Below are 21,070 nucleotides of genomic sequence, written 5' to 3' on the forward strand. Positions count from 1 at the left end.
AGATTTCTCTTACGCTTGTTGTGTTTTGTAAACCGTAAATAGTTTGCAATTTACATTGCCCAATAAGCTAAACATTGCAGGAATTTTTAAACAACCACCGAAGAAGTTAGCTAGTTGGAATGCAATATTAGGCCGATAGATACCGTGTTTTTGCAAGATTTACTGACTTAACAATGGACTTCAAACTGTCGGTGGGTTTGAATAAGTTATTAGGGAATAGCAAACCTTGCAATGCAAACTTTTTAACAAAGAATTAGGTTTTGATGCTTTTAAATGGTGTGTATCATGTTTATAGAAAACTTTTCTAAAAGAGAAGGCATAAACACTAAAATTGGTTTCGACTTTTCCACAATACTGATTATTAAGGTGGGGTTGTGTGATGAAAAAAATACCCGCCAGTCGCTCGCACAAGCATGACAAGAGCGTTGTGCCTCAAACTGTTCTGCTGATTGCAACAAACGCCCCAAGCAAGCTGTTGCGTTGATTGAACCCTCTTTGCTTGAAACTTTCAGAAGGTTGCCATGAAGCAGCACTATTTTGCTGCAACAACTGGAATAAATACGTTCGGTTTACAAGGCCAAGGGAGAGCTTTTGGAAATACTTATTCTCGGTTTTGTTCTTATTCCAAAGGCGGTTTACAACCTTTTGCACATAATTTGTATTTTTTGTAAAAAAGTATGTTTTTATGCTTGACAATCTATGCAACAATCATCATCAAGAAGTAAAAAAGACTAAATGTGGAAAAGGTACGATTTTGAAATGTTTCAACCGATCTGTTTTTAGTTATGTTCAGATTGGTTTGTATGTGGTAATTATTTAGTAAATTAAAACGGCCTTTGCATTCGCTTTAAAACAAGTCGAGCAGTTTTGTCATATATGCCAAAGTGCCAATTGGACAGTTTCGACTTTTATTTCCGATGTTAATCTTTTTCAAAAAACAAAATACTATCGGTAACAAGCACTCCTTCTGTTTTGATCTTTACTGCGCCGCTTCCTCTGCTCGGTTCCGATCTACGATGACAAATAAATCGAAATTTGACTCATAGAAATAAAACTTCAATACAGACGAGTCAGACTACAGTTAAAACTTTCAGCACACGTAAAACAGGGCAATACTCGTTTATGCATCATACGCAGCAGCAATAGCGTTTCTGATAGCAGAATTGTATATAACTGTGAAAATGGGCAGGTTGCATTTTGCTTAAGACTTAATGACTGGCAAGTATTCTATTGTATTTCGGTTCTGCACATAACATTGAAAACGTAAAAAAAACATTTGAAACGAAGACCCAGGATCAGAAAATAGCTGCAAACCCACTCGGTTGAAAATGCGCGAATTAAATACTCGGTAAAAGAGCATGGCAGCTAACAATCAACAGGTGGCACAGCGCAACTGGGTGTAACAACTTTATAGGGTACCAGCTGGTCGGTTTTTTTTTATTTATTTTTTTATTCACGGGGTTCGAACCTAGGAACCTCCCGGGGACGAATCCCGATCAGGTTTTTTATGTCTATATATGGGTCAGGCGCGCCAGGCCATTCGGCCAAGTTACTTGTAATTGCTGCGATTCGCCAAAAGTGGGCGCTGTCAAGTAGTAGATTTGCAAATAGTGGGCACTGTCAAGCAAGTTCTAACGTTACCTTAATCACACTCAAAGTGACAACTTTAGTAATAGATCAAAACCATCAACAGCATGTTTTAAACTGACGATCACTGTTTGCCTTTTTAACTATAATACATGAAAACCAATGGACTATAAAATCCTTGGCTAAACAGAATCAGTCGGTTTTAAATGAAGGAATATATATTTCGCCAATGTGGCATCATCAGTTCCTGTAAATTAATCACACCCATTTTGCTCGTGCATTTCAATTCTAAATATATTTGGTCTAACCTAAAACACTTTTGCCTCTCGCGTGTTATTGTGCTGCAATAATGTCCCAAGTGAAAATAAAGCGTTTAATCTAGCAATCTGTTGCCCCATGTCCTTAAATGTTGCCCCATGTCCTTAAAAAGTCGTGATGAAAGACCTATTGTATTTTACCTGAATACTAGTTTTCTTCCAATCCTTTTGTAAGTTCCAGCGTTAGCTCGTTCCTGGGCTCTTCGTGCTCTTTCCTCCTGACGTTGTCGTTGCACAGCCATCTTCTCTTCGCGTAGCACATGTCTTCTTTCCTGTTTTAGTGGAATAACGACAATAAGATCGTTTATGTCAACTAACCCACATTGCTTAACAAGTTACGTTTTAAACAATAAAAAATCGTTAGGTTTGCATGTAAAACTTTAAGAATTGATTCAAAACATTATTGACTAAGTTAGTAACAAATAGTTAACAAGGCAAAGGAATATGGATTAGAGTTTTTTACCTTGTCTTTAATCTTCTGTATTTCTTTTACAGCCGCTTCAGGATAACCGTCTATTTCATCCATAAGTTCGTCCATTTTGCTCTCAATGCACGTCAACATCACTAAACCGTCCATGTTGACAATCAAACGACCAACAACTGCCTTGTAAACCTGGCAATGGAGAGAAACGATATCACAGAGGTTGTACTTTTTATGTTCATGTTTTGTTGCGAAGAATGAAAAATGTGACTAAGCTAAAATGCGTTTTAAGCGGGTTAAGTATGAAGTCAGGGTGAAATCAAACCCGAAACATCTCTGCGTTAATTGTTTTAGAGCAAATTTTGAAAACAAAAATTTATCTTAAACAACTAAGTTTCTTACATACAATAACTTTGATTGTTAAAGTATTTGTCAACGCAAAAAAATGTTTTGTTTGACGATAAAGGGCGGCACGTGGAACTTAAAACTTTTGTCGTGTGTTTTAAAAGCAGTTTGGTTGTGAAAAGACGGTTGAATTGCTACATTTTTACTTGTTTTAAGCACCCTTTCATGCTGTGCGCCCCTACGGCTAACCTTACTGGTGTTATTCAACTTCAAATATTTTCCAATGAACTTACATACAGTTCTACATAAATCCGACAACTGTTTTCTGTTGTCATTCCAAAAATCTTTTTGGCCAAACTAAGAAAAAACCAGAGAAAATATCTTTCCAACCTTTGCCACTTGATTGTTCAAATTTTCAAGAGCTTCGTCGCCGTTTTCTTGCATTCCTTCATCCAGAATTTTGCACATAACCTTCAGTTGTTCACATCTGGTTTCGTATTCCTCTATCAGCTCCTTCATTCTACTCACTTGATACACCAAGATCGATTTCTCTTTGTTCAACTTCTTCTCAACTTGCAAGAATGTTTGCTAGTCAGAATTCAAACAAAAAGGTTTTTAGCGCTTATTTTAAATGGCATTCAAATGATAGTACAAGCCGGTTAAATCAACCCAGTTTTCTCAGCATTCCCATGCCACAAGGCATATTTGCTAGAAATCTAGTCTGTGGTGGGGTTCGAACCCATGACCGGAGCTTAACGTCCGAAGCTGACTCGTGTTTTATCTTGTACCACATGGGCGTGTTTGAAATACCGACTTGTATGAGATTACTCACGAATCCGGTTAATCACACATTCCGTTTATTTGCATGTGGTTCATAATCTCCACCGCAACTATTGTTTGTTTGTTTCATTTTTATCCTTCGTGGCCGGGCAACGCCTGAATGCGTTATGCTCACAATGAATCCGCCGTCGAGCTGCCTGTTTTTATTGCAAGTCTGTTGATCATTTTTTGTTTGATTTTTTCGACTTGGGCAGTTGGTGACTTTAATTTAGTTTAACCCATCGGGAACCACTTGTGATCACAAGAAAGCGCTAACAACTCTAAGAAAATCGTTCAGTTAAACACATAATCCAGTAAATTGCATAAAAAGGTAGGCAAATTGGTCTTCCGATTAACCGGATTCGTCTGCACTACATTTTAGCAATTAACGTAGATCAAAAACTTACCCGTAGTTCGTCCATACTTTCTTCTGAATGCTGAGAATGGTAAATCATCTTTAAATTTTCCTCTTCCATGTCTCTTATGTGGTTAACAAGGAACATTGGGTCATCCAGGATGTAACCGGTTGCGCTGATAACTGAGAGTGAATAAAGGATGACAAATAATTACCGACAATAAAACACAGACGTAAAAACAAACATTTTTTTTTACCTAACAATTGAAAATATTTTTATTCCTCCCAGATATACCACAAACTGTGTATAGACACCAAGTCAAATAAAGCTCGTTTAGGAATGAGTTTTATATCAATTTTACTTAAAAATCTCAGAACTTAAGTGACTATTTACATACCACATTAATTCCACTTTAAACTAAAAAACATGTTGCTTTCTGGGTGAATAATATTTGACGAAGCAACATTGCTTATGAATCACAGTTAGTCAACAAATAGTATTAAAAGGATCGATGAAAATACTTAAAATAAACTTAATAGAAGGAGCTTTGTAAATACCAGATTGGGTGTCTGTCTGCTTGTCCCATTCTTCAGGGTAAAGGCTTTTCGAAAACGATTGTCGACTTTTTTTCTGAACTGGTAGTTCTGGCTCCATAATCTTTGACCTAAAATTAGAATTTGATCAGAAGTTTTTTGGATTGCATAATAAATATGTTTAAACCTGTGCCTATACAGTGCAATAAAATGCTCATTTTAAGTGAGCTTCAAGAATATAAGCTTACATATTATCCAGTCTAAAGCAACCGAGTTTGCCCAGAGCTGTGTACCCGGATAACGGAAAAATCTAAGCACCGTATCCTGCGGCAGGCCCACATTTACCTATTTTTCGTTAGTGGCGCAAAAGAGCACTATCACCTATTTAAAACGGTATATCTCGAAAAACGATTAGGGCTATTTAGGGTTGGAGTAAGGTATTAGCACAAAAATTCAAGAAAACTGTCAAATTCTTAGTTCCTAACCCTGCCCCACTTATGTGCTAAATAAATAATTCAGCTCATTGCGTCATCTATTAGAATTTAGGTCAATGTCACTCTGCCATCAGGTATGGTGTTAGTAGCTCTAGCGGGTAACCGGGTCAATTAACAAAAGTTGACTTAAAAGTGCTTGTTTTTACTTGAAGGAGCTCTTGCGTCTGGTGTTGGAAGGCCTGCGTTTCGGTTTCTCCATCAGCTGCGCGGCTTGACCTTTTTTCTCTTTTTGCTTTCGCTCCTCGTCTCTCTTGAGCGCCCATGCGTCGCTGGTTAGGGAAGTCCCCGAGGTCAAGTTGATGTTGTAGTGCACTTGCTGCAAGAAGGACTTGTAGCTGAAAGCAAAGCAGCAGATTTGTTACTGGTGTTTTATAATGAAGAGAAGCACCAAAAAGATCGCAACAATTTTTTTGCTGACACGAACTATTGGAAATTTAACAAAGTATGATGGCCCTGTAGAAAATGTTGTGTGTACGTTTGATATATGTCAAAATATTTAAAGATACATTACAACTTCTGAGTATATGTGGTTTGCCAAAAGAAGGATATTTTTCTACAGAAGCTGGTGACAAATGTGTGAAAAGATTATAGATCTCATTAAAAACAACAGCAAAAAACTTACTGAAACCATGTTATGGGGAAATCGGCTCAAACACTTAACAAGGTTTGCACCAGCTATACAAAATCACAAATCTCGAAATATGAACGGAATTGCAACGTGTGAGGGGCCTTAACTTTGATGTTAAACTTGACAGTCCAGAGTTGTAAACGGGACTGAGATTGGAGCCCGAACCCTGCCCGAACCGGAAAGTACAAGCCCTAAACCCGGCCCGAAAAACATTAAACTATCAGGTAAGACGAAGACAACAAACACAATAGACAATTGGTCTTAAACACTGCGTGTTAGGGTTGTTTGACAAAAGGCCAGTTCCAGCAACTGGGTACTTAGCTAGTTAAATTTATTTAAAAAAATACTGACACAGAGTGTAAAGTCAGGCCCGAATCAAGCCCGTTTTTTTAGAGAAACCTAAGCCCGAAAAGTCCGGCCCAACTTACAACTCTGTGCTAATCACCTCAAATAGTCGGCGAGTAGTTCGTCCTTTCTTGAAATATCTGCTTTCAGTGTCGCCAACGCAGCTTGGACGCGGCGAAGCTCTGAAATCTACAACAAACAAAGTGTTTATTTTTCAGATTTATGATATATTTTAGTAAAACCTAATCAGTTAATGACCAACTGTGGTCGCATTTATTTTCGGGCCGGTAATGCCTACATGTGACATTATATTGTGTTACAATTTAAGGCTGTTTACCTCATTAAGTCAAGCACTACAATGTGCTGTTGTTTAATTTTTATTTTTATTTAAAATATAGACAATCGTCAAATGCATCAAAAGTACAAAGTCGTCGAAACAATCGCAAAAGAAAATAACCGGTTCGAATTTCATCTCGCCACAATTATTTTAATTATGTGAGTCAAAAAAGATTATATTGAACAGTGGGTAAAATTACCTTTTCGAATTTCATTCTCGATTCCTTTTCTGCCGACTTCATCGCTTCAACTGCCGCTTCATCAGTAGTTTTTAGAAACTCGTCAAACAGCAGAGCGTCATCGTGAAGACGTTGCGCAATATCATGGACCTACAGCAGCGTGAAAATAAGTTTTTAAAATTTTAATCTGAAATGTAAAATGAAAAAAATGTCTGCTTTTCCCAAACAAGGGACGTTTAAAAAAAGTTGATGTTTTGACTAAAGAATCTCTAAGAAGACATATTTTTTTGGAAAAGTGCAATGCTTATCCGAACTGCCTACGATTTTTGCCGTAATTTGTTTAAAGAGGAGTTTTAAACGTAGTTGTTTTTCGAAAAAATCCCCCAAAGAGACATATTTTCACAAAACTGTCAAAAACATTTAAACTGTCTACTGTTTTTGTCGTAATAACTCAAAACGAGCGGTGTTTTATAAAATTTAACGTCATACAGAAAAGTAATGACGTCAGTTAACTATTTTTTGTTTATTTTACCAAATTCTTTAAACATTGCTTTCTTGAAGTACAAGAACAAAACACCCGGAAAAACAAGATTTAAAACTAAGTTTCCCGCTCTTTTTAATCTCTCTATCGCCGTTAGCGGATCTTGCCTGTTTCTCAGCTTCAGCCTCCTTTGTTTTGTAAGAGTTGATTTCGTTTCGCTTGGTCTGAATTGCGAAGTTGACAAGAAACATTTCTCGCTTGCGTTGGACAAGCTCGTGTGTGAATTCTCTTTCCACGTGACGGACCCGACACATTTTTGAAGTTTGAGCGATGGCTTCGCTCAAATGAGCTCGCTGGACTGCAGCCAGTTCTTCCTGTAAAAACATTATTGACAGCAATATGCCACATTTTGTGCCGATTTTAAAGTGATAATGGACCACAGTTGCAAAAATAAAACAATTTGACCAACTTTTGGGCGTTCAATTTAATAATTAATAATTATCATTACAAAACCGGCTGTTAAAAATAATGTTAGGTTTGTAAACGGACCTAAACGCAAAATTTGTTTGAAACAAAGCTAAAAAAATGTCTTTGTGTTCCATATTATATATCGGTGTTATGGTAATAATAATAGTTGTTCGTGGACCATAAAATGGTAAGCACCAATAATGGAGAAAAAATGTGGGATGAAAGCTTGTTCTAAGCCTGAAACGCAGAGCTTAATACAAAGCCCGGATTAACCCCAAAAGTTGGTAAATTTGGGACATAAATAATGACGATCAAGACCGTTCTATTCGAACTTTTCGAACCAAAAAGCCCTGTCCGACTTACAACTCTAGAATATAAACCTATTTTATATAACCCGTAACAATGCTTTACGGCCGTAAAATTGGCTTATTAGATACATACTAAGGTTTGCTGCACGATAAAAGTGAGTTCACACCCACAAAATTCTGCATATATTTACTTCTGTAACTTCTTGGTCCATTTCTTTAAACATCTGCTTGATAGCTGGAAGTGTGGTTCCCGCATACCTCGATCGAAACGTGTTTTTTTCGTAAACTTTCTTCTTCCTTTCCAATTTTCTCAATCTCCTCTGCCGCTTCTTTTCGCTCTGGTGAAACAATTTGACTCCTTTAATGGAGTCGATCTATGTAAGCTTACGTTACGTACATAAAGTGCCGACGCAAATTTGAAAATTGTTTTTAGAGCAACATTGGTGATAAATCTAATGTATTTTGGAATCTTTAAAGATATATTTTATTCGTCAAACTTTTCGGCAATAGCTCATGCCAATAAAAAGTGATAAAACGTTTAGATTTTTTACATATGACAATACTTGTTTTGTCGTTTTGTCTGTTTGGAAAAAACAACAACTTTTCCCAATAATTTAAATTCTGTGCCGTTTTTCACAAACGTTTCTGTAGTGTGTAAGAAAACGTTAATATTGTCAAGAAAATGTGATAAAGTGAAGGCCTTAATTCATCAGTCAGATTACAGTAAAATTAGTCACCTTGCATAAATTGATCCACTCGTTTTCCTCTGGTACACGAAAAGGATTCTGACCCCATCTTTCGTGCAAAACGTACCCGTTTTTATCAATCGGTGGCAGTTTTATTTCCTGGTAACGAAACAAGTTCTCAAAACTTTGAATCTTTCTTTGTTATAATTCTGATTGTAAAAGAGTTTCGGTGAAGGGCGTTTTTTGGTTCTCTGTGATTGGAAAGGCTATTCTTTTTGTTTCTAATCTAAACTATAACTTTATGTATTTTCTCTAGTCTTAGGGAAAAGTTTGAACACTTGTCTACGAAGACTGATAGAATAAGTTATAAAATAGTAGTAACTTATATTTAATTCTGAAGCTAACCGAGAAAATCATTTGCATTTTTTTGATATGCTGTTGTTCAAAAAATGTTTTACTACATACCGAAACTTTACATTCATAAATATGCCCGTACCCCTGAATTTTTGCTACTTCGTATTCCCAGAAGATACACGTACTCCCAATAGCAGTAGAATAAGTCAATTATTATCAGCAAAACAAACCTTATCTTCTTCATGCTGTGTTTCCTTAGCTTTATCCGCACCCTCATTGAGAAAATGTTCAGCCAAAGTGTAGTTTCTCATTTTAAATTACCCAAGCAATATAACATTAAAATTTGAATGCACAGAAAAGAAAACAGCAATATTTGTTAAATATATAGCAAACTTAGCTTTGAAACAAATCTACTTTGGCGGGAATAACTATGCTTTCGCTTCCAATTACCGTTCAACATTTACCCGCCAAACACAAATGAATTTTGATTTTGATGAAGCATGTTACATTATGACGTAACACTAGTGTTTGTTTTTATATCAGACAAACAAAAAATTAGGTAAATAACAAAGCATTAACTTTGGGTTTTGTTCAAGACGGAAGTTTTGTTTATGACGCAACAAATACATTTATGACGTAACAAATGCACGTAAATTACGCAACTATGCTATGTGTGATGTCATATTATGAATATTTGTTTAAATGTGTATTTGTTTAAAATGACACTGTATGTCAATTTTATTGTACTTTTAGGACTAGTAAACCATTTTGTAGTGTTGTTTAGTGTTTGATGCGTTTATTGCTTTACAAAACAAACGAAAACATTACATAATATTTTTTTACAGCAACTGAAAATTTCTGAGCACTGATCTTCTGTGAAGGAGAATTCCAATGAGACATACGAGACCGATGAAAGTGATGGCGAATAATACACAGATCACAACGAGGTAAGCTTGTTTGTAGACGTTCAAGAAGATGTTATTGACTTGGTGGACGATTCCTGAAACGAACATAGTGAAATTTAGAAATACAAGACATTTGTGTTTTTATCAATACGAGTTTAAATCAACCTTGGGATTTGAGAAACCTATATTAGGAGTTTAAGTTAAATAAAAAATAATAAGATATTTAACTACGTATGAAATAAAAAATACTTTACAAACTATCGAGTTACAAGTTTGCTTTCTAGCGCGCTCAAACTTTAACTCTTACGATCTGGTAAGACCAGAGATAAGAAACCATCACTGTGACGTTATAATGACGCCAAAGCTTGTACACAAACAACTACGTCATTACCATACAACTTACTAATGCACGTAGTTCCGTCAACACCAAGTAGAAACCCATTGTGGCAAGCACATTTCACTATATTCCCTTCGACAATTTCACAAGTCTGTTCACAAATCGTCCCGTTCTAAAAAAGCAGATAGTACAGGTTATGAGTTTGCAAAAAGCGGATGGCCGGCCACACCCGACCTCTGAGTTGTAAACGGGCCCGAACCCGAAAGTACAAGCCCGAAACCCGGCCCGAACCCGAATCGTTTATGAGGAGCCCGTTTAAGCCCGAAGGTTTGATTGACAGGCCTAGACATTAAGGCCCCAGGAAAAACCAACAAAGCTTGAACAAAGCGTTTTAAGGCTGTTTGACATTACGTCAGGTCCAGTCACTAGCTATTTAGCTAGTTAAATTTGTTTGAAGAATGAGTGTAAAGTCAGGCCCGAATCAAGCCCGTTTATTTGAAGAAACCTAAGCCCGAAAAGCCCGGCCCGACTTACAACTCTACACGGCCCAACTAAAAACAGTGTTGCGACTGCAAAACATTTGGATTGCAATGTGTTCTGCTAAACTATTTGAGTTCCTTTACCTAAACAGATCAATGCGTCCGGTGCTATTTTTCTGCAACTTAAATTAACTTAATTGTGCGCGAGAATCCCTTTTTTAATTTTTTCTGATAAATTTTTACAAATATCAGCATGTTTGGTGCGCAAAAGCCAACTTGTCATATGAACTTGTGCTGTAAAAGTTTACGTTCCTTCTATACTTACCCAAGTGCAATTGGTAGCAGGGGTCGTGGTTTCGATAGCAAGCAGAGTAGGTCGAATCGTTGATGACGTCATATTCATGTTAATTGGTCCGGCTTCGTCCAAGTCTCGCTTTGTTCTGGCGCTACAGTTCTATATATTCAGTTAAAATAAAATTAAAAAGTTGAACAATTTACACGTTAGCCTTGATGAAAGCGACTCTGCTGACAAACTGGAAATCATACCGAGCTTTCAGTTTAATCGCTGTAAGTTACAAATAAGGGCAACCGATTTAATGGTCATTTATGTCAACGAACTTTCACAAAAATTGTCACATCGCACAAAAATTAGGCAAAAATATTTGATGTAGTTCTTTTCGGCGCGCGTGTATTTCGCATGTTACAATCCAAAGTTCTCTTAATACAATGTATAATCTTGTTACCAGCAGAGTTATGGCCAACTGTCGTTTCTGTACAATGTTGCAAAGAAAGATGACTTTTGTACTGCTTGGTACTGGTATTGTCATGTTTATTTGTTTGACGGAGTGTTAATAACACTTTGCACTTTCTGCAGAAGCCCAAGGTAGAGCTAATAACACCATACCTCACGAGTTTCGGCAGACCCAGATTTGGCAAAATTTTGATAGGTGGCGCAAACAGTTGAACTATTTATTTAACAGCTATAGCTTCTTTTTAAAGAAAGGTAGGGTTGGGAAGTAAATTTTGTAACATTTTTGCAGTGGAAACGAAGTCTTAAAATCAGTTTTATTGGATGTTTAAAGATTATACCTTACCCCAAACCCAAATAGCCCTGAACTTCAGCATTTTTCGAGATATATCGTTGGGTGTTCTTTGCGACACCTATCGGAATTAAGCTAAATTTAATGCTGCCCTGAGGTGTTAGTACTTTTTCCGAAATTTGAAAGAGCATCTGCTTATTATTAAACTTACAAAAAGGCAGGTGGGATTGTTGTTGTGGCATAACACAAAGTCACATCGAATTCGTATCGACTTCACGGTAGAATTGATCCGGTCATCCGTCCAAGCGAATGAGCGGAAGCGCAGTTCCACGACATTTGTGTCATACACATCCAGAAATTCAGTGTCGAAAAGATGATTGGTTGGACAGCTACGTAATATTACATAACAGTTATAAAGTAGACAAGTTGTATGTAAATCACATTTTGTGCCTTAATTTCGTCCAATTTGCTTGATAGAACGATCAAACCGGGCAGTTGCGCTAAATGCAGATTTTAAGTTGAATTTTCAAAGTTGTAATGACTACTGAATGGTGTGGTTGGTAAACAAGTTTTTTTTAGTTGGTTTAAAAAAAAAAAAACTTACCCATCTGATATTAAGGGCAAACCAACTGCGCCAACTGATGTGTCGTTCTCCGTAACGTAGCAAGTTTTTGTCTGAACAAAGAACAAAATAAGGTTTTTGATATGCTATTTCCATCTCCACATTAGTCGACTAATTGGGCACTTATTACTATATTAAAAAGTCTTCCAAATTGGTATAAAAAACCAGGATATGTTGTGTGTCATTTTTTGAATTAACCCAGTTTTTAGTTCAGTGACCAAAACACAAACTGACATTAAAATTCCCCCAACTGAATTTACTAGTTGTAGTTTTATTTATGCCTGATGTCATGTATATTTATAATGTGTCAACTATTACATGTATGTTTGATGATTATGCGTGTTATTTATCTCCATATTGTTACTTTAAAATAAGACAACAACAAAAATTACGTTAAAAAATCATTAATATTTAGTTTGTAGTTTCTGAAAACCTGTAGTTTCAAATCCCTGTAGAGTTGTGATGATTGCCCTTGTACGTAGATAACTTCACCAACAACGCTTGGGTTGGAATACCCGATAGTCGGATAGAAATCATCTTCATTTGACGCCACCATACTGACCTCCAGTGGCAAACGCTGATCGTTTAAGGTTAACCTGAGAACGAAAAAGAAATATGGTGTCAAACTGATGTAGAGAGATCTTTCCTACATTTAAAGAATACAAAGGTTTGTCGGTTTAAAATTTTCATTATTAGGGAAAAAAACAAAAAACTTCTCAATTACGTAATTTTTGGGTGTTGTACTTCACACTTGAGCGTAATGACGTCGTGTTCCCTTATTCCCAATTTTCGTATTCGGAAAACCAATTCAGCGCTGTGGGTGTTGTAATCCCACTGTAACAACATAATTATTAATTATCATTAGTTGTATTCGGTTTGCGAATAAACACAAATATGTAAATACGTGTTTTATTAAACCAGTGTAAGTAATATTTGGAACTTCTGGCTGATGTAATTATTTTCTTTCGTTTTATTTTTGAAGTAATATATTACAGCGTTCAAACTTGCAGTGTACTTTAAACCAGGATCACCCATCTCGTTGCTTGGTGGATGAAAAATGTAATGAACCTTATGCTTATTCATATTAATTTATTAAATCATGTAGTCATGCATCCTTTCGTAATATGCTGAAGATGCCGCATAGGCGAAACATGTTTATCTGAATTCGTGGGAATGGATGACTTAATGATTTAATAAATTTGAATCGTTCAAACTTAGTTAAAAAATTTAGGACTTATTAAAAGTCCTGTCTTTTTTCTTGGTTATTTAGTTATCCGTTCTTGATAGTTTTACTGGAATTACATTAAAGGACACGAAATTCAAACACACACAAAAAAGTTTTGATAAAATTTTTGTGTGAAATTTACCCTGACAGCTACGTCACACTGCGGAGGATGAAATTCAAACCTCACAACGGTTGGTGTGGTCTGTGAAGTTTGTCGGCATTGTCTTGGAACTGAATGCCACACGTTTTCAGGCAAACGAGAAACAACCAGTTCGTCATTGTCGTTGTGATGTAATTCCCGTAGATCGATTGTACCGATGCTGAAATTGAGTCAAATGGTAAAACATTCCGGAAATTAAAACTGAAGTATACTTATCAGAGTTTACCATTTTTAAAAAGTTTAGTTTATGTTTCTACAGCTATTTAATTTTTCCCTCAAGAAACATATTATTTCGGCTTTTAACGGTTTCACGTCGCCATGTGTACGAACAAAAGCTGCAAAGAATAAAAACAAACAAACAAGCAAACAAATAAACAAACGAGAAACAGTTTGAAAAAACGAACTTTAAAACTTTTTTGGGCTAGCCAATATGTAATCTTCACGAGCTGTTGGCAAATCTGAGTTTTGACTTAATTAAAGTTGAACGGCTTTACAATACTCATTTATTATATATCTTGCTCTACGAATAGGTCCATCTTTTTGCCCTGTTGGTTATATTTTATTTGCTCAATAACTTACATCTCGAAAAGAATTCTTTCAACTCACCTAAGCACAATGTTCGTGAGGGAACATTCAATTGTAGTTGGGAAGGTGTATTCTGTAAAATAGACACAACAATTAGAAAAAATATTTCTTAACCTTTAAATTTCGCCCTTAAAATATCAGTTCACAAGCCCAACGTTTATACGTCAAAAGTACTTTTTAATTTTTTGTTTGTCAACTATTTGACAAACCTGAATAATAAGCCTGAAATCCGGTGTTGGTGATTTTTCCATCGGTCGTAAATTTAACGTACAGCTCATGGCGATGGGAGATTATGTCAGGTAGACGGCTGCCTGTTAATCGTCCGGACCTGTAGAGACGACGTTCTCCTGTCCGGTCGCTGCCTTCGAAAACCTGTTTTTAAAAAATATATTCCAACAGAATTGTAAGTCGAACAGTGTTTTGGGTTCAGGGTTCAGTTAAGTTTATTTCGCTTTCACACAATTGCTATTTGAACATTTTCAAACAAAACGGGATTAATTCGGGCCTGGCGTTACATTCAGCCATGTTTGTGTCGTAATTACACTTCGGTAAATCAAACCAGGGCTGATTTGGGCTTTATTTCAACAAAACTTTCGGTTAAGGCCAGGTTTTGTGATTGTACCAAACGGCCATTTTAGGACCGCTTGTAACTTTGCATTGAATAAAAGAGTGGCTGAAAATTGAAACAATTTGTCGCGAGTTTGCAGTTTCTGAATGCTGTAATGAATTGTTTCCCGGTGATTGTGTTTCAGTGGCCTAAAATCTACTAGTTTTTGTTTAAGCCTTTTTTTGTTTTTTTTCTATACACTTCTACATTTCGAACTACCTATGTAGATAAAGGTTAACGATTTTTCATTTGGTGTTTATGACATTTTTCTACATTTCTTAAAATTCTAAGATAATCTTACCGTCAAAACATCCCATACGCTTTCCAGGGCAAATCGCATAAATTTTAGTCTCACAGCAGCCGGGGTGTGAGCAACGATGTGCCATTCACAGAAAGCGTTGCTTGGATAAAAACCAGCAAATTTGAAACCAGGTGACGAGATGATTCCCTTTGCGCGGTAAGCCACTAGAGTCTCTTCCTCACAAACCGGGTTAACTGCAGCAGAAAAATGCTTTAAATTAAAACTTTTAGGTAGTTTGGTTCAATATGATTGTACACGTTGCAGTGAGAGGGCCCGAAATTCGAGCCCAAACCCGAATCGATTTTGAGCAGCTCATTTAGGCCCGAAAGTTTGATTAAAAAAGCCTATAATAAAGAAGATTTACACAATGAAAAAAATAAGACAATGGCGTAAACACGACGTTTTAGGGCTGTTGGGCATTAGGTTAATGTCAGCAACTATAACTGCTTAGCTAGGTAATGTATATTTCAAACACAAAATGTGAAGTCAAATCATAAAGCCCGATTGTTAAAAAAGCCCTAACCCGGCCAGAACACAACCCGAAAAACAAATCAAGCAAAATAAAAATAGCTTTGTGTTGGTTCGATTACTTGTCTCGATTTGGATGTAAAACTTGTATTCCCTTCTTCCTTCTATTCTTTCGCACACCCCGTAAAGTTCATTGCCAATTGTGGCTACTGTGTCTGTATGGTCGCCAGGGTAACGACCAGTAAATGTTGCAAATGTCTCTCCGCCGACTTCTGGGTGGTCAAATGCCTGTATTTAAAAAAAAAACAACTTAAATTTGAAAGTGATTGCTAAAAAGAAATGCAATTTCGAGTTGCCTGCTTTTCGTTTACAAAGAAAACAAATGGTATCGTTGGTCGTACTGACTATCCCCAACTACGAAGCTGACATGTGCAACATACGAGGCAGGCAACGGTGCTTGTGATTCGACTTTCGGCGGGTTCACCACTTAGTGTAACTTAGGTGATAGAGCACGGGTCCCAGGAACACTCCTGTGCCTTAAAATATGTTTTAGAGCCTGACTTGATTCGGTATGACGCCTTCAATGGGCCTGGCGTGGGCCCACTATGATTCAACTAACGCAGGGGTTCCCAACGTTTTAACGATCTGGTACCACTTGGACGCTCTGTTCTGCCACGCGTACCACTTCTTGCAGAACAACTAATCTGATCGAAATATATTTTACTCAGAATAATAATATTGGCCTACTAAAAAAACACTAAAGCACCACACCTAAATTTAACGAGATTTTTGTGCTTGTTTACTGTCCGCCTATTGGTCGATGCGCGGTGTAAATTTGCTAACAGCACATCGAAAGTCATTTCCTGGCGCACTTAGTTTTTGTGAAACAAACGGAAACTTCTCGCGTACCACCTGAAAAACCTTCGCGTACCACTAGTGGTACGCGTACCACAGGTTGGGAACCCCTGAACTAACGCCTTTGCTGCTAACTACAAAGTATTAGCAGTTAAAGACATCAGTGATATTTCCCATCCCCTAACTTGCTTAATGGAGAAATGTTTGAATAAGTTTTTGTGTTACTCACGTAACAGATAACATTTCTTCGTGGACGAAAGTCAAACAGAATAAGCGAAAGTCTTGACTCTGGAGCGCCTATAGCGGTAAAAGAAAACTCGCTGCAACTGTTATTCAGATGACCTTGAAATGGCCCATCGTCAGGTTGAAGGTCATAATGACATGGTAGATTTCTCGCCGATGCTGTGAACAAATTTTTGTTTTCTAATACTGTTTTTTATTATATTTAAAGAACCAACAAACTAATTTTTACTTAGTAACTATTCTGGCATGTTGTATCTGATCTTTTGAACTTTAGATTTATGTTAAATAATAGATCTGTATGCTTAATAACATGTTTTCGACATAAACTATTAATCCAATTCCATTAAGATTGACAATTAAACATACCTCCATGTAACAATACTAAAACTGTGCAAAACAATATGCACTGTGCTCGAAAAATCAAATTTATATCCATTTAAGTAGTTTACTTTGTGTCCAAAGTTACCCATACAATAACGACACCAGCTCATAGCGAACCAGTGACAAATAAACTGAGGAAAAAACGGTTCTGACTGTTTCCTGCATTGGTCATTAAATATTGTCATCATTAATGTTGCGTAGAATATTAGTTTAAACACAAATTTATCAAAAAATGTCCAAAAAGTTTAATCGAAAATGTTTTAAGCATTATTTTTTGCAATAAAATCTCATTCTTATTTCTGTAACTTTCAAACTATGACATCACAGAGCTATTTGACACGTAACATAAAAAAATGTTTGATATCCATTTGGTATAGGGGCCATTTACGATGGCTATATTCAAGTAAAATGTTGTAGTATTCTGTGAAAGAATGGACAGCCAGGTGTTTTCTAATCATAAAGGTAATGTATTCGTTTCGTTGTAATCATTTTCATCCATTTGTTTGCAAACTGGCACCCCTTGATCTTGAGAGTTATTGGCAATTATCTTGGTGCTTTTCAACCAAATAACCATTACAAGAAGGGTTCAATTTATGGAATTAGTTTGAAGCTATTTAGTTCCAATCAAAAAATCATTTAATTGTTATGTTAAAAACGCAAACGTTGTTACGCAACTATAAGAAGCGTCGTTTCGCTTCAGCAGATGCCTACGACCATACCACGTTGAGAACACCCCATCTCGTCCGATCTGGGAAGTTAAGCAACGTCGGGCCCGGTCAGTACTTGGATGGGTGACCGCCTGGGAATACCGGGTGTCGTAGGCTTTTGTTTTTGTCAAATCTTAAATTTTTTAGGGCAACGCAGTAACAATATGTGGTTATTTTATATGTGTGGTAACAATATGTGGTATTAACGTGCGGTCCAAAATGCTTTTACATTGCAAACGCTGATATATGATACATTGCGTAACTTTGGTTTGAAAATGTTAAGTAATTGGTTCACTTCTAAAGAAGGCTACACTATGAAACTATTTTTTGAGGTTTGTTGCTGCCTATGAGCACAGATATTTGTTCCAAAACCTATTGTACAACTATTATTGTGAGTCTTAGGAATGTTTTTGATCACTAATATGATCAAAATGGAGATCGATTGTGTAATCATACACACTTAATAGTTTTTCGTCATCAAATTTGAAGCAAAATAAGAGAGTTTTATAAAGTTTGATGATTTGTCAACAGTCATTAATCACTGTTTTAAACGTTGGATTGATGCAATGGTGCCTGAATGCATAAAGTCCCAACATATTGTTTAAAATAGATATGCCCTGTTTATCAAGTTTATGGAGCTCTTCTGGCAAATGTATTTTTATTCCGACGTTTCGACGTCCTATACAGGCAGTGGCGTATGCAACCAAGAATATTGGGAGGGGCCAAAAAAAAATTAATTTGTAAATTTTACAACTTTTTGCTAACGCTCGGCATGCTTTTACCAAACACGTGACTTGCCAAACTGTGGTTCGACGGGACGGCCAAACGCTTTATTCATTTATTCCATGTCTACATAAATCAAAAAAGCATGGATTTTGGCTTACAACTAGGTGACAAAAGTCATTTTTGGTAATTTATATATTCCTTTGATAGTTGAGAGACGAAACCACAATGATGAGGGACGAAACTACACTAAATTAAAGTTAATCAATGTACAACTTTGAAAATTTGGGAGGGGCCATGGCCCCTTGGGCCCCTATCTGGCTACGCCACTGTATACAGGTCGCCTTCATCAGGGTAAAAAGCACTGAATGCGCGCAGTAAATTTCCTGTTTATGTTTTAACCCCAAAGCCGAACTACAAAAGTGTTTTTATTTTACTATTTTAAGGAAATGGATTTCAGCCAAGCGAAAGCAATTTTGAAACACCTCCTCTACGCCAATCCAATCTCACATTGACAAAATATGACGAATGTATGCCATTTCGGTTACAGCACGAATCGAAAACCAGTGTTTATGTAAGTGGGTCGAATTGTCAAAAAATGGCAGACAAGAATTTGACATCACGTTGTTATTACGCCACGAATGACGTTTTAAAATAGGTGTATACGTAATTGTCGCAATGTTTAATAAAACTTTTGTAATGAGAGCAAATTGGTTGCATTCAAGTCAGTTGTCAATTTTAAACGTGTTTGTCTACGTTTTAAAAATCCCTGCAAAGGTTTCATAAATGTTTTTGCCTGTAGTTACTTTTTACGTAATTTGAACGTTATATTTCCACAAAACATTTACTTTGTTAACCAAGACTTTGTTTGTAACGTCGAAACTATACGTTGTGTGTTGCATGGCTATAGTTATTGCCTGGTTGTGGTAATTATGTATATACGTTTTGTTTTCACAGGGCAATAGAGCAAAGAGCGCGCACATGCAGAAAATTTACTCTGGGACGAACGTTGAAGTTACTCGACACGCAAATAGCGGTCCAAACTTGTCAAAAAAGTTATCTAAACGACTATCCGCAATTTATCCAGGTCCAGGCAGTCAGGTGGGCCTGTAAAATTTATTTCCAATAGGTTTAAGGTAGCCTATACTCTTATTTGTTGTCAATAGTTTTATGTAGCCTTGGTTGTCATATTAAGTTGAATTAAATTTTTTTTCGCTTGGTAAACGAACACATAGCCTCACAATTACACCAAAACAATAAGCAAGCCGGAAATAGCTGCGCAACGTTGAAACATTATTAAGTGCAAAATAGTGGTTATAACATTATGGTAGACCATGACTAGCGCGCTGCAGCTACACTGTTTTTCGCATTAAACGTTTTGCAAACGTCTTTAGTTACACAACATACGTGCTTCAACCGTAACAAAACTTTTCTTTAGCACAGACGTCGATTCGTCCTACATCCGCCGGGTCGCGCAAATTACCATCGGAAGTCAGCATCTTACATCTGATGGTATCGAGACAGCGCCATCTGCAGGTTCTTATCGGAGCTATCAGCATAGCAATATTTGTCACAGGTGGGCACTATAGAGCAAAATGTTTCTTAAAACATGGGCCCAGAAAAAGTTAATTTAAATAGGCAATTATTAAACAAATAGGCAATTATTAAACAAATAATATTCACCAACGTTGGAACGTTATAAAGCGCGACAAAGGTAAGAGCACAAGTGGTAGAAAGATGATAAACGCGCTGCAGCTACACCGTTACTAAAAAGCGTTATGTGGCAGGGACTCACATTAGAGCAGTGCTCTTCAACCTTTTTTGGCTTGGTGAACCCCGAAAGTTGTTGTGACAAACTCATGCACCCTGTTTACTTAAAAAGGTTAACTGAGATAAAAGCGACATGAAAAATCATTATCCATATCATCATGTCAATCAAACCGAGCGGAGCTTGCAAAAATTTTTGAATTGCCATATAGACGCCATATAGACTCATGCGCTTAATTGTATTTTTAACGGGCTCGTAGTACCATACCGGGGTTTGGATAATTTAAGTTGACCTGTTCTATTGTTACTTTGTTGGCAGGTTGCGCGGTGACTGCCGTGTGTTTCACAAACACATATGACACCGTGATACCAGGTCAAATACTTGGCCCAGTTATGCTTATTTTCGGAGCAAGTGGTGCTATTTATTCAGGAGTTAATTTTCAAAAGTTCACTACAGAGCTCGAGGTATGAATAGCTCAATATGACATTACACTATTGTTCGCCTTAGTCCGGGTTTCTTGGTAGAGCTACTAACGAACTCACAGTAGATCAGGTTTGCTAAATACCGGTGGATGGCGTAAAGAGCGCAGTTATTTGTAATAACTGACCACTGAGAAACTGGGGTAGGGTTCGGGACTAAATCTAACCTAAATAACTAGGTTTTTCGGTTGCTTTTTTGTTGTTATTATTATTATGAAACCTCAAAGCAACCTTAATAGCCCTAACCGTTAGCATTTTTTACACAAATTGCATTTAAAATATTTGCGTGCGCTAACTACTGGAAATTAGCAAATCCGGCTACCTTGAGTTCTTACGTTAGTAGCTCCACCGGGTTTCTTTACCATACGAAAACAAACATCAGTTAAGTCATATAATAAACATACTGTACAAGTTTTCGGCCAGTTGTCCTTTTGATCAAGTAACTTTTGATGCAGTTTCTTTTCTAGTGTTTCTAAGTTATTTATTCCTAGGAAAAGATATTACGTCGTGATCGACTCTTTACAAGTT

General features: G+C 36.7%; 1 protein-coding gene and 1 non-coding gene across 2 annotated transcripts; one reads left to right on the top strand and one right to left on the bottom strand.

The window, feature by feature from the left end:
* Positions 1 to 866: 866 nt before the first annotated feature.
* Positions 867 to 8,968, bottom strand: LOC145211250 (cilia- and flagella-associated protein 100-like). The gene is made up of 13 exons (XM_080080031.1): positions 8,888 to 8,968; positions 8,355 to 8,462; positions 7,809 to 7,955; positions 7,009 to 7,194; positions 6,382 to 6,510; positions 5,946 to 6,034; positions 5,019 to 5,207; positions 4,403 to 4,509; positions 3,897 to 4,027; positions 3,061 to 3,258; positions 2,368 to 2,517; positions 2,046 to 2,176; positions 867 to 1,011 (listed from the first exon to the last, which is right to left on the bottom strand). Exons 1-13 carry the CDS (start codon positions 8,966 to 8,968, stop codon positions 921 to 923), a joined length of 1,737 nt encoding a protein of 578 aa, XP_079936157.1. The 3' UTR covers positions 867 to 920.
* Positions 8,969 to 17,570: 8,602 nt separating this feature from the next.
* LOC145209906 (5S ribosomal RNA) lies at positions 17,571 to 17,689 on the top strand. Its single transcript, XR_013855406.1, has one exon. It is a non-coding gene; the product is annotated as a 5S ribosomal RNA (ribosomal RNA).
* Positions 17,690 to 21,070: the final 3,381 nt, after the last annotated feature.

Source organism: Phallusia mammillata, chromosome 1 (assembly GCF_965637545.1).
Source record: "Phallusia mammillata chromosome 1, kaPhaMamm4.hap1.1, whole genome shotgun sequence".
Classification (NCBI taxonomy): Eukaryota; Metazoa; Chordata; class Ascidiacea; order Phlebobranchia; family Ascidiidae; genus Phallusia; species Phallusia mammillata.

Coding starts and splice junctions, on each gene's coding strand:
- LOC145211250 (XM_080080031.1), bottom strand. CDS start 8,968: ATGAGAAACTACACTTTGGCTGAACATTTTCTCAATGAGGGTGCGGAT. Junction 7,956..8,354: donor AGTGGATCAATTTATGCAAG/GTGACTAATTTT, acceptor TTGTTTCACCAG/AGCGAAAAGAAGCGGCAGAG. Junction 5,208..5,945: donor CTACTCGCCGACTATTTGAG/GTGATTAGCACA, acceptor CTTTGCTTTCAG/CTACAAGTCCTTCTTGCAGC.